The sequence below is a fragment of the Phalacrocorax aristotelis genome, chromosome 6 (genome assembly GCF_949628215.1).
Source record: "Phalacrocorax aristotelis chromosome 6, bGulAri2.1, whole genome shotgun sequence".
Classification (NCBI taxonomy): Eukaryota; Metazoa; Chordata; class Aves; order Suliformes; family Phalacrocoracidae; genus Phalacrocorax; species Phalacrocorax aristotelis.
Window position 1 is genome coordinate 54,968,137 of NC_134281.1, and position 13,924 is coordinate 54,982,060.

At 40.5% G+C, this 13,924-nt stretch overlaps 1 protein-coding gene across 6 annotated transcripts in view; it reads right to left on the bottom strand.

Moving 5' to 3' along the window:
- Positions 1–302: 302 nt before the first annotated feature.
- The window catches only part of TTLL7 (tubulin tyrosine ligase like 7), an 80,966-nt gene continuing 67,344 nt past the window's right edge, over positions 303–13,924 (bottom strand). For 3 of the 6 annotated variants that reach the window (XM_075098011.1, XM_075098009.1, XM_075098010.1), the window contains 2 exons: positions 11,346–11,519; positions 303–8,225 (listed from right to left, as the gene is read on the bottom strand). In XM_075098011.1, the coding sequence (XP_074954112.1) occupies positions 8,105–8,225; positions 11,346–11,519 (295 nt within the window). In that variant the 3' untranslated portion in view covers positions 303–8,104. Of the gene's footprint in view, positions 8,226–10,885; positions 11,005–11,345; positions 11,520–13,924 lie in introns of all 6 variants that reach the window. The other 3 variants (XM_075098013.1, XM_075098012.1, XR_012661278.1) reach the window with 2 other exon arrangements.

A 13,924-nucleotide genomic window follows, 5' to 3' on the forward strand; every position in this document is an offset into this window, starting at 1 on the left:
CTCTGTCCTGCGGCTCAGCCGCTTTCAGATTTCCACATGCATCTCCCACAACTAGAAATAATCTCAACACCACTCACTAGTCTGAGCAACACAACCAACCTGGGAAACCATTTCTGCCCACAGACCAGCAAAATCCGATATTAAATTTTAGAGGGTATGGACACAAGAAGGGAGCGTTGCTAGACTCCAGTTACTCCACTATATTGAAGAGTGATGGTTCACCACCAGGTCTGCAGTGAAAGCAAAGTTGCTTCTGAAGGATACAGCGTTTTCTTTAAAAGGAGTAAAGCACAAGGGCACAACACAGTAAAGTACGATTTATTGTTGATTAAATAATTACAGTACAGGGCTATACTTCCTGCTGAGACTCTGCAAGCTAAACTGCAACTCAGGTGAGATACAAATTCCTAAATAACAAAAATGCTGACACGGCAAAATGCATATTAGTGTTACTGGATGTTGTTATCATTGTTGATACAAAAGATATACAATTGTCCTAGAATCGTAGAACAGGCAGCCAACTAAACCAAAAGTGTATAACAATTTTATTTACTTGACTGTAATAGCCGATAAAGCTATCCCCACCATGTTGTTGCAGTCTGTACAGGAGAAAAAAATTACTATGAAATCGATCCCATCATTCCAAAAGCTCACCTGAGAGCCAACCTTCTTCCAAACTCGAGCGTTTCTCAAGTATGAGTAGCTTTCTAATCCTAAGTAGGTTTCTATTATTGTTAATAATACATGTATTTGTATACTTAAAAGAAGATATATACAGGCAGAGATGTTACAAAGTATATTAATTGGATAGAGTTTGGGCAAATCAAACATATTTCCTATAAAAATATTGGTTGAGAACACAGTTGAGAACATATAGTGGGATAGTTTGAGCACTGATTCACATTAGACGATCATTCATATCACTATTAAAGCTTTTTCCTCAAACCCAGTTTTGTTAACATTTGGAAGCTCTAAGACGTACAATGCTTACTGCTTCCTCCACCTGAGCAGGCGGGGGTGTGGGGAGGAAGAGAAGAAAAGCTGCAAACTTTCACAGTTCAGACAGAACGGGCTGTTGTAGCGGCGCCTTCCTCTACCACAGCAACCAGCCACCCTACCCCGACAGCTCTAACGACGTGCGCAAGCAAGGTACCAGCAGCTTGTAAGCTGCTAAGTATAAAACTACTGCACTGTACGCTGCTTTTCCAAAAAAAAAAAAAAAAATCCTCTTACTACCTATGTTCCCATTATTCACCAGCTGTGACCAGTACGGTCATGCTCACTGGCACACCCGCGGAGCAAAGCGTGCTTCTCAGTACGTCAAAAGGTATGTCGTGGCTGAGGGAAGTTAAGGAGCCGTCTCTGGTTCGCGCCCCCCGTTTCATAACAAAACCAGAGGATGTGGTGGCAGGAGGGGAACACGCGCTCTGAAACCACTACAGACAAAAATAAAGGTATGCTTTTATACGTACTACAAACTCTAATCTTGGCACGCAACATAGCAAAGTTCACTGCACCCGAGCAGAACCCAACCACACAGCTGTAGGCAATCATGCTGATTAATCTGGCAAATCATCCCATAAATTAAGTAAATTAAGGATTGGAAAGATGCTGTCAGGTCTGGCTTACCAGTGCTGGTGGAAAACATTTTAAGTGCCAGAGGAACTTCCTTTTCACTCTGCCAGTAAGCCTTCTCCATTGCTTCTGGCTGCATAATGTTTTAAACACCAAAGCAACCAAAAACAAAGTGACTAAAGTTTAACCGCCGTTTTAGCGTATTTGTCTAGTACTATGTCATTTTGATGCAGCTATTGTATTCATTCTCTGAATCCGAAGAAATCAGGGGCTTGAATCCTACACAACTGTGAAGAAAAGCTCACTGCCACGACCAGCCCAAGCCCTGCACGGGGAGGGAAGAGGCCGGGTGCCCAGTGCCCTTACCCAGAACGCCCACAATCACCCAATAGGGCTGAGCAGAAAAAGGGTAGCTGGGCTGGAGGAAAGCCCACCTCTCCCAAGCCTGGCATACCTCTGGGATTGCTGACTGTTTATCCACGCTGTCAGTTACTAAAAATAGATCTACGCTGCTCAATGCCCCCTAAGTCATTAGGTACTGGAGAAAGCACAGATCTCTGCGCAGGACAATTTACCCGACTTCTCATTAGCAATGTTTACTTGTTTGACTAATTTACTGCCTTTGTAAGGGATATTGCATATCGGTTATTTTAGCAAACACACGCTTGTACTAATGAAACCTGCAGCTGTACGTGGCCCGCAGCCCTGGCGTAGCAAGCAATGTCAGAGCTGCAAGGAAGCGGCATGAGCGAGAGCTGGGTCCATTCGGTGCTCAGCAGAGAGGTGCCTACCTGCAAGGGCTGCTTGGGGCACAGGGGCACGTTCCTGGAAACACATACCAAGATCTCATCTGTCTGTTCTTGTGCCAGATGCACCACTGCCGAGTATTGCTGAGTCCACTCGTGTGTCACTCAGAGCTGTATTTCTCTTTGCAAAGTAAATTAATCCCATCCCTCTTATGCAATGACGACCAGAGTGCTTCTGGTGCCCGAGTCAGATCAAGAAATCTGTGCACTACATAGAAGTTTGCAATCCAGGCATTGCATAACTTTTTATCTTGAAATGCAAAGCTTCTATTTAGAAAACAGGGTCCTGTATATCCTTCTGAGAAGCTTCTATACGAGAGACGGTGGATTGTGGGGAATACTGAGTGGGTATAACGCTGTAGATGGTCGGATGACACTACACCACTCAGTTGAAAATCATATGTAGCATTAAATGAAACAGTCTTTTGTTCTGCTGCAACAGAGCAAATCATTTCCACAAAGATGGGCACAAGGAAAGCCTTTAATGTGAAACCTACTCCAGGATGAAACATTATTCTCACCAGATGTTTTGACTTCTCACAGCCTTTTTGGGCTCTGCTCTACTTCACGACTGCCGCCCGCAGCCTTCAAGGCCTGTGCCTTGCAGCGAGAACTGCCGATGCTGCCAAACCCCGCTGCAGCAGCACGCTGCACGGCGACGCTCCGCAAAACCGCGACAGCAGCCGTGTGCACAGGTTTTGATGAGGGCACAGCAGGAAAGGCGGGCGTGGGTCACTGCCCTACGCGCCTCTACCCTTGGCGATGCTGCTGCTAACGCCCGGCAGGCGGGCGCAGAGGGCGACCGACTGCCGTGCGGCCACCTGAGCCAGCGTGGCACACCGATGAGGTCCGGGGCATCCGTGCCAGCCACAGGCTCCACTTGCCTCTGTGGGGCTGCAAGCAGGCAGGCCTGTTCAGAGGGCATTCAGGGGCCATACACAGCAGTTTTAGCTATTATAGTATGAGTAATAACATCTGTGGTGAACGGAGGGCAGTTCTAAGCTCAGCTCTCCTTACTAGGTAAATGTTGCCTTTTGTTTTAAAAGAAGAGATATGGATATACTAAAGAAAACAAACAAACAAAACACCACAAATTTATCCACACAGCTTCCCCACAAACAGAATCTTCTCCTGTTCAATATATGTAGATGGTAAAATAATCCCTGATTTCCTTAAGAGTCCTAAGTGCTACAGGTATTTACACACCAACAAAGGCTCTGCCACATTAACAAGTGATTTCAGCAACGCAGGGAACAGCACAGGGGTGGCTGGCAGAGAATAAAGAACACAGATGCAGAATAAAAACTAATGCATGGGAATTTTACCACATACAGAAAACATTACAAATGTTTTTAGCAAATGCCAGAGTGAAAGATTTTCCAATAAGTACGCCGCTTAACAGCAAATTATTTTCTCCTGAAAATGGGAATAAATGCAACAGCTTCAAGTTAACTGTTTTAACACTGCATGCAAAGCTAACTTGCAAATAATCACATTTGCTAAGACCTAAATTAAATGTTATAACTGTCACTGTAATTCAGTCTTTTCACTTGAATATACAGGAAAAGTCAAAAACTATAAACTTACGGGTTTATATCTAAAAGTGAATTTGTTCTAGACCTCCTGGCCCAGCTAAGGAACCATTCAGATGTAGTTTCAGAAGGTAACAAATTTGTTTACTTTCCTGTACAATCAACAGCTAGAGACTGTCCCGTAACAAGGAGAAGACACTCCTTTCCAGACAGGACGTTAACCCAAGGCTGAGGTCTGCCAAACGGGTATCCTCGTGAGGCATATTAAGTAATGTTTCTTTTAACATTACTTCAGCAAAGCAATACTTTCGAAAAAGTATTTTCCTTGCTCTTCAGCCTTTGTATTTGGACTCCCAAGCTTGTTGCCAAGACCCAAAGCAGCACTTTCTTTCAGCAGAAGACTCCACGTCCTCAGGCATGGGACAGGTCCGGCTGCGTTGAGCACGCAGCAAGGGGCAGACCTCCACGGGCAAGGCGCAGGCCTGGACCTGCAGCACCCCGCCGTGGAAAGCGTCCCCCTTTCTGGTCAGCCCTGGAAGCTCCTTCCACAGCCCCAGCGAACCCCTGCAGGCTCCAGCAGGTGTTTTTCACCAGTAATGCCTAGAGGAGCAGATGCCACCAGGCCATGCCCTCGCAGGATAAGAGCTGTTTCACACCACAGATGAAGAATGAAGCCTTTGTAAGATTTTCAGCACCAGCACCTCTGCGGCCGCCCCAGGCCGCTTGCCCTGCCCTCGCCCAGCGCGGTACGAGACGGCGGCCCTCGGCAGCAAACCCGCATCCGCGCTGCGACGGTCCCTCCAGAGCCGGCTCCTTCTAAACATCTACTCAACCCACCAGCTTGCTGTAACCACACCGTAACCCACAGGGCTTTATTTCAAGACAGCAGGCGTGCGGGACAGGCGTCTTTCACAGCAGTTACGGTCACCCGCAGCCCCGCGCCTTGCGCTACCCGAGGAGCTGCGGTAAGGAGTTGCCACCGCACCAACAAAGCTCAGTGACTGAATCGCCCCGGAGCGTCGCCCCCTCCTCAGCTGCCCCTTACCTGCTGCTCCCTCCCCACCGCCACGCCGGGCGCCGCTGCCGGCGCTCCCAGCCTGCTCCGAGCGAAGTAACCCTAACGATGTAACACGAAATAAAAATCTCCAGCAAAGGGCAATATTTTTGTCTAAACGTGGGTTTCTGGAGAGTCGGTTTCTAATACAACTTAGCAAGGGAACGTAATCATGGTGCAGCCTCCCCCAAGGCCAGCCTCACACCTGCAGGGCTGCCAGCCTGGCGCTTCCCGCCCAGAGGTGGGGCGGGGGCTGGGGCCCGCCCCCCCAGGTGCGCTCGTGCTCCCACCCCATTCCCCAGGGACTCCCCAGGAGGCACCCACAGGCTTTTGTTAGCCTAAAACCACACAGCTCCTACGTTAAAGCTACTGAGCACCTGATTCCTGTATGAGGGGCTCTTTTTAAGGTACTAAGATTCTCACAGGCCGTTACAAAACGCGTTACCTTTTTTTCTTCGTCTCTTACATGGGTAAAGATCAACCTATGCTAAAAAGATTATGTTCTTTTCCTTCTAATTACAACTCTCATACAACTTGGAAATACACTTGCCATCCTGTTGTACCATTTCGGGGGTTGGTCTCACCTCCACGTTTAATAAATTAGTTGCTTCCCAAGAAAAGATTTGCTGGTGGGGCCAAGGCGAGGGGGCAGCAGATCTGCTGGTCGCCAGGCTGAAGGTTCAGCCGCAGCGGTGCAAGAGCCCGAGGCCAGAACTAATTACTATTTAAAGGCTCATTTACTAGGACTACTTACTGATCATGAAGGAAGTGCTGCTGTTCTGCAGGAGAAAAGGAGCGAATGCTTCCACCTTCAGCAGTGCCTGGAGTGCGACTGTAGGCGCAGCCCGTAACTCACCCGCAGACCACGCACACTTGCTAGGAGGAGCTGGGCAGGGAAGCGTGGCATTACGTTTATTGAAAGTATTGATTCACATGTGATTAGGAAGACAGTACCACTTTAGGAAAGATTATCAGAAATATGAGTATATCAAGCAACATCAGACACAAACCAACCACCTGGTCCGATTTTGTACATGCTAAATGTATTTTTTTTCTGGATCTGTCCATACCCGCACAGGTATGGTTAGTAGCCCTCGTTCTGCTGGCAGAGTATTCAGTACAGATTGACCTGTCCCAGCACTGGCTTCTGAGAACAGAGATCATAATGTAGTTTAAAAGAAAAAGAAAAAAAAAAAGTGGGGGGAGGTGGGGAAGGCATGTGACCCTACTGCCCTAAGGCTCTGTTTGAGTCTGGCAAGCTAAGCTGGAAGCTGGTTTTATCCTCATGGCCAAAAGCAGAATGCAGTGGAAGCCTCCCCCAAGAAGAGAGAATTTACAGCTTTTATTAGGTCTTACAGATAACCATAGTATGTTAATATTAGTAGTCACCGTACGGACCAAGAGAGATCTACAATTAAAGTGAACATACTATATTATTATTATTAAACCAGTATTACCACAAAAAACGAAAAAGAATTTTCCGTACCAGAAGACTGCTTATATCTGGCTAATCTCAAGAGGTGTTTTTAACTGTTTACAAATGGTCTCATTATCATATATCCTACAGTTCTAGAGCTGAGGCACTACAGCACAGGCATCAAAAATCTCACCCAAATTCCCAGTTTTATATATGCTATGACTAAAGTTTTAAAAATAATTTCCAGACAACTTCAGTCTTAAATCCTTTAAGTCTCTTAAATTTGTCCTAAACCTCTGGATATCAAAAACCTCTAACCTACTTGCTCCTGAGGATAATTAGTCCCCAAATTATCTTTTTTTAAGTATACCTGAAATATATTGATAATTTACAAACACGTTACAGGGTTACCTGATTGGTAAGTAAACAAGTCTTTGGTAAATAATAACTACTCTGTTCTTTACTCAGTTTAAAAACTTAATTCATTCTACATCTAGATTAACTGATTTTTTTAATAATTGTTTCTGTAATGAGTAAGGCGCATATGGCACAATGCGGAGTGGGATGAACGGGCGTATGTAGCAAATCCTAAATGACATTTTCAGGTTGCAAGTCCTGTTAATACTAGACTCCTGCTCTGGCTCGTTTTCCTTTGGTGCCCTTCAGCCAGGCCCAGGAAACTGAATCTGAATGAGAGCTTTCTAATGAATTCGATTTCCAACATTTAAAGGCATCAGCAATCTAGAAAATACCGTCCATTGTGAGGATACATTCTAGAGTATGTACTAGATTGTATGCTAAAAACTACAACTAACCAATTCGTTTAAGGTTGAAATAATACATTATAGCTGCAGTATTTCCTAAAAAAGTCTGCTTGACCACCTGTGCAGTAGAACAGAAAAACTATCCACTATGCATGCTTGTGCGAGTTGGAGATGACTGCTTGCTCCCAAAGGAAACCTAAAGGCACAGGACTTCAGTAACGTGAATGAAAGCCAGGTAACAAACACTGGCTTCCATTTTATTACAAGAATCTGATTAGAAACTGAATGCCTAAACTGGTATTTTTACTGCTTGTGTACTAGATGCCTTCACTTTGGCTAAAAGATACTACACCATGTCCTTTAAGAAAAATAGCAGTTTTAAATAGACCTTGTAATATCAGAGGAAAAATAAAGTGTCTGCTTTAGGTTTGGCTTACAGGGTTTGGGGATTATTTTAGATTATATTATATCAAACATGTCCAAGAAATGATCAGATTATTTTCAATGACTGTTGCAGTTCTACTGTTCTACTAGAGTTCTTTAATCATCTTCCTCATTAAAGGATGAATTACATTTGAGACAATAAATAGTATACTTTACAATAAATAATATTCAAGTCAAAGTATTGTACTTACAAAATAATGTAACACTGTAATGGGATCTTCAAGATCAATTCCATTTTATATATTCTGCAGCAAAAATAACATTTCTAGTAGGAAGGAATTACTTATAAACCTAGTAAGATCTACACATTCACATGTGTGTGTAAACAACTTAACAAGGTTTATTATGTTCCAGAAAAGCTATGCTTTTACAGTACGTTTTCAGCTAAATGTTATCATAATATGGTAGTAAATATATAACGGTGCTTATTTTTAGCTCCATCACAAATTTTAGTTTAAAAAAAAAAAAATGAAGTGCCGTTATTTACAAAGAAGAGCAACTTTCCTTTTGCTTCACAAGTGACTGTATCTGTGTGTGAACAAAATGTTAGGGCGAGGCATTCCAGGTGAACTGCAGCTAAGGTTGGACGAGGATGATTTAACGATGAACAGTGAAGGTCCTGGCAATAAATACCTAGAAAGGATATGAAAAATACAGCAGATTTTACAGTCAAAGTGACATTCAAGAGCAAAAGAATTAGCCATTCACGCGCCATAACTTAAAGTCGTTGTATGCAAGAAATTATGCACAATAAATACTATTCATAAAACACCAGGGCATTAAGGCACTAGCTAACTCAGGAAACAGATCTAAACTGAGAGAAACTCTTAGCAAAATTTCAAGATGTTATATGAGGATCAAACATCTTTCCAGTCCTTTATGTTTAACGCAAGCGGATAAATAAAACAATGGCATTCTGTGTAACGCTGCTACCAAAAATTAACATTTCACCCATTGTTCTCTGTTATAGTACTATTTATTCAATTTAAACTGGGTAAAAACTGCAACTGATGTTAAGCAGCTTACAAAAAGTTAAGCTGTAAAAAAAAAGTTAATTAGGGAGAAAAACTTTCAGCTTTCGTTTCCAGCTCCAATGCTCTAAAAATAGACACACTATCACCTGTACTCTAGTAAATCAAGAAACAGTGATGCTACAACCTAGTAAGTCACATCAGTGACTATTTACCTTTTAAATTCAGGCAACTATATAGCTCGTATTTTATGTAATACTACAACCAATAATTTATCATATGCCTAATATTCATTCTTAGATCTTTTCATGTTATCATTTCCTAAGAGCTAATTGCAGAAGCCGTTAGATGAGTACAGTAATTGTGCAAAAATAACATCCACACTAAATCAGAATTTCATAATGAATTATATCAATGTTAGGATGGATTAACACAACACATTGTATAAATTATTGCTTAAAAATTGTGTCATCATTCTAGTGAATCATATTAATGATGACTAAGTTATAAGACCGATCCTACTAATCACATGGACAGAAACAGCATCAATGGGAGACAATCTATATAGGAAAGAGTACACATTTGGTTTGTTTAAGCTTTGAGAAAAGCTGTTACTTTAAAGATATTATCACCAATATATTTTTTAAACAATTCACAAAAATATAAAGTCTGAGTTAGTATGGGTTGGTGGTAGGCTTGACAGTTCACTACGTCACCAGACTGAGGCCTGCCTTTGCTTGATGATACAGTAGAAAACTCTAATGCTTCCCAGAGAATAGGCCATGTAATAGACAAGATTATTTAGCAAGCTGTAAGGGTCGAGCAGTCCATGGTATATTTTTAATTTTGTAACACAGGTGAATTTATCAAAATATGAAAAGTCTGACTTTTTACAGTTTTATTTTAGCTATTATTTTAAAGAGATTTTGGTATAGTTTTTGAGCTCTCCTATTGTTTTCTTTACACTTGAAAAAAACTTACTTCTTTTATGTTTATTAAATTATACTCTGATCTTTTCTTGCACTTCACACAATTTTACAGACCATCAAGAAAATTACTGTTAGTAGTGCAGATTCTTACATCATTTAAAAACAGAAACCTGAATGAAAAGTGACATAGTATTGTGATTCTCCCATCTCTAGAAAAATAGTTCATTACCTTAGAACTGTGGGGGCATAATATTTCTTTACATACATATCTTTCATTTAACAAATTCAGAATATCATGGTTAACCAGCATATTGCTGTATCCACAGTATAGACCTAACATTTGTGGAGATTAATTTAAAAAACTGTAACTTTAATCAGAGTTGTCATGACACTCCGTTGCTGAAGACGTACTGATCTTTGGCATATACAGGACTTAGATTCCTCTAGCCTGTGAAATTTATGAATAAACTTCCATTCAGCATTCAAAGAAACACAGAAACTAGAGATGAGAAAGTTCTAAGGGACCATCCCTTTCACTGCTTCCCATATGCAAGCTTTTTAGCTGCAGTACATTAGAGTAATCCGATCAGTTTGAACAGTTTGTGGTTGGTCATGATGAAAAATTTTCTGCAGTATTAAGAGTAAAAGCAATAAAAACTTCAAGGTTGAAGATTTTCTAGTCTTAGCTAATCCAGATGACTTTACCATACTCCTGCTATAGCTCAGTAGATGTTAATTTTGAATACAATTTGTTTTGTGGCTAACATACATCTACTTCTGCTGTGACCAAACAAATTCCATTTCTGGTTGGTTTTAAATCATGGTAGAGTGCCTTAAGATCCATATGAAAATAACGAATGTGTTCAGTGTATCAAATAACTAGTCTGAGATAGAACAAGTAAGCAATTAAGTCATAAAATAAGTTTAACAGATAATATATCAAAGGTTTGCTTTTCACGTAATATTTAACTCATGGACCTGTTCTATGAAATAATGTCTGTAAGATGTTTCATATAAACAAAGCACTTGTAAGTTTATATACATAATAATTCAAATTGCCATTATGGATAGAATTTGGAACCTGAGTAATTTGTAACGTACATTCTCCACCTATGACTGTTAAATTGCAGACCGTTGACTCCCACAGCTGGAGCGTTTTCAGTAATCCCTATACTGACAATATTATAATCCCTACTGTATCCGCTTGGAGAACTAAACCAGCCAATGGAGAATCGGGTAAGTGCCAAATAATTTTTTTACTATATGATGCTGTTTTGCAAGGTTTGAAAATATATTTATGCTCTGTAAAATGAAATAATAGAACTTTCAGTCTGTAGGTTTTGGAAGTCAACTTTGCAAAACTGTGCAAAACAGTAAATCAGATGGCACTTACCTGACCCTTGGCTGGAGCTGTGCCCCTATAGCATCCCACTGCGAATGTCAAGCCAGAAGTATCATACATGTTAGGATACCTCTAGGAATGCAAATCTGGAATCAGTGACTTTGAGGGATCTGAGAAGGGGAAGAAAGGAAATTTTCAGTTCACTTTATGGAACGCCTTTGCTGCAGCCACTTAGGCAGTAGGCAACCAAGACTTTAATTAAAGTGTAGCTTCACATAAAATGTGTATATCTAGTCTCCTTTTAGTAGCACTTCATGAGTGGGCTAGAGAGATTAGAACAATAGAAACTCAGAATCAAGGGAAATGTTGGGAGTTTTGCCTTTTTTTTTTTTTTTAAATACCTAGTGAACTAGGCTTAAAGGGAAGTGTAGTGGTAGCAACATGGACTGAAACCTGCTTCAATATTACCCTTTATACTTCTAATTTAGGAAGAGAATATTGAAATGCATACCTTGTATCATCCCAGTGGGGGCTAATCCCAGTTGGGGATCCTCTTGAGTCTGATGAATATTTGTAAACCACCAGCAGGCAGTGTTTACAAAGCTGCACTATTCGTTGGCAACACTGGAGTTGCTCAGGAGTCACCACCTCTGTGCTTTTACTGAACATGGTTTCCCAAGAGCTCCTGTTCCGGAAAAAGACACAACTTCATGTTTTCTGTCACAAATTGCAATCTGAGAGCTTTACTGCTTTATATCAGATTTAACAATAGAGGAACTAGAAAAAAAGCATGACCTTGCCTGTTTACAGGAAAGATCTATACTATTTAACACAAATGCTGGCAGATGCTGAGTCCAAAACACAAATTAAGAAGTTAATCTTCGTATGTGAAATGCCCACAGCCATTTTTCACTTGCTTTGTTCCCTAAAGCGTTTATAGGGCTATTACTTAGGTTTAGCACATAAAGATTTACTGTCATATAATTGTGTGTGTGTCTTACAGCAGGAATAACAAAAACAGGCCACCACCTCAATGTGAATGTGACGTGATATTAAAGGAATCAATAAAAATAATAAATTATTTCTCAGTGTCTACACAGCATAATAAAATTCTTCTAATTTAAGTACATGATGTTAAGAAACAAATATGAAATTAATTTACAGGAGATTAGTATGTGCTCGGCTTCCTTATCCAAATAATCATATGACAAGAATTTCTCAGTTTAGTCATTCAAATACTACTTATTACCCCATCTGGTCCTACGGAGTCTTCTACAATTCTAGAATTCTTCTAGTCTTTTACAATTAAGTGCAACTTGCAAAGTGTATCTACAGAAGCATTCCTTTTTGAAATGCAGACCATCATGCTTTTGTTTTCTTAAAAAGCGATTTCTCTTCCCAAAAAACCCCAGACCCTGCCATACCAATGTAAACGAGGTATGATTTATCACAGATGATGACAATAGTTCTCTGCATACACCTCAACGCATCTGTGTGTGCAGAATTCTGACCAGATTACAGATCATTACATCTGTTTTAAAGGCAACATGATCCCTGTGAAGAGTTTTTTTGGCCAAACCATTATCCAGTAGCACAGATGGTTTGTAAGCTTGAGGTTTTTTGTTTGTTTATGAAAGAAGCACTTCATAGAGTGAGGAAAATCTGGCTTCAACAAAACAGCTGGGATGATTTAGCCTTGTCCACCGAGACCAGCAGTAGGTTTCACATCCCTGGTGTAGGAAGTTTGTCCTTAAAACAACATCAAAGAACCAGCAAGCTTACTTATGCCTAGTAAGATATTTTTAATTATGCTGTATTAGGATGGAATTATGAATATTAATGACTAAATGATAAACTGTATGTATAGATAACTGACTTTTCAGCCTGGCTCCTCAGTCTAGATAATATGTTCCAGCTGAAACTGTTCACTGCTACAGAACTTCCACTGCACACATAATTTTCTAGTGATGCAAGCATTTCTCATTAATTATTATCCATATAATGAATTAAGAAACATTGTTTGTAAGGCATCAGAACTGTTTCATTTCATAACCAGAATAATTCTACTGCTTGAAGAGCTACTACTTTCTTTAGTATATTTTTCTCAATATTGTTTTCTGTCTGAGAAATTTCCACATGTATTTTTACATGGAAATTAATCTATTGTCTTCATCCCTTCCTCATGAAGTGATGTGATGGTTGGTAGAAAGCAGCAAGATGAAGTTCCAAGTATTACATTAGTTCAGCAGATTCACAGTGCTACACAGAATTATATTCTAATTCAATCCATAAATCTCCAAAATCTTGTGGAAGCAACAAGTTCTGGGCTTTGAGGTCTGTGGTCACCTTCCTAAAGTTATGAGGGATTTTATCAGTGAAGAATAATATGTGGCCTGCTATAACTATGGCGGATTATGAACATAGTGGTATACAGTTACCCTAATAATAAAGATTGAGAATCAGAAATATATATGTGAATTTTAACGAGCTGTCGTATAAATGTGCCTGTGCAGCCTCCTCCATGTGCTACACAGATTCAGTTCACACTCCATTATACTGCAGTCAACAGGGATCAGAGTAGTTACCAAAGGAAGCTTAATTTGTTATGCTGTAACTTTAGTTTCCATACATTAGTAAGAAATCATGGAGTCCTCACCAGATCCAGAAAAGAATATTATGCTTGATTGTGCAATACGGTCAATTACGTGTTATTCTTTTTGTAACCATCTGAAGTCAACTGCTTCTACCAGTTTTCTCTTATTAATTGTTTATTATACAGTAAAACAAATGTAGCTTTATGAAACCATCTACGTTGTGGTTATTTCACTGAGCTTTTCTTTGTTTCTTTGCTCATTCTTTTTCCTAAAATAGCACATGCCTATCAGAGATCTAACCAGCAAGAGGAAACCTTCAGGCTATTAGCTCTGTTCTTTTCCCAAGATATATATCTTACAAAGAGTCAAAGTGCCATACTCAGTACATTTTCATGTACTCATGTTGTTTCTGAATTAGCACATTAATACCCCTTCCCAACAGGTTTCCCCAAATTCTACACATGCCCTATGCTTGTTCCAATCTGTTCTTTGAAAT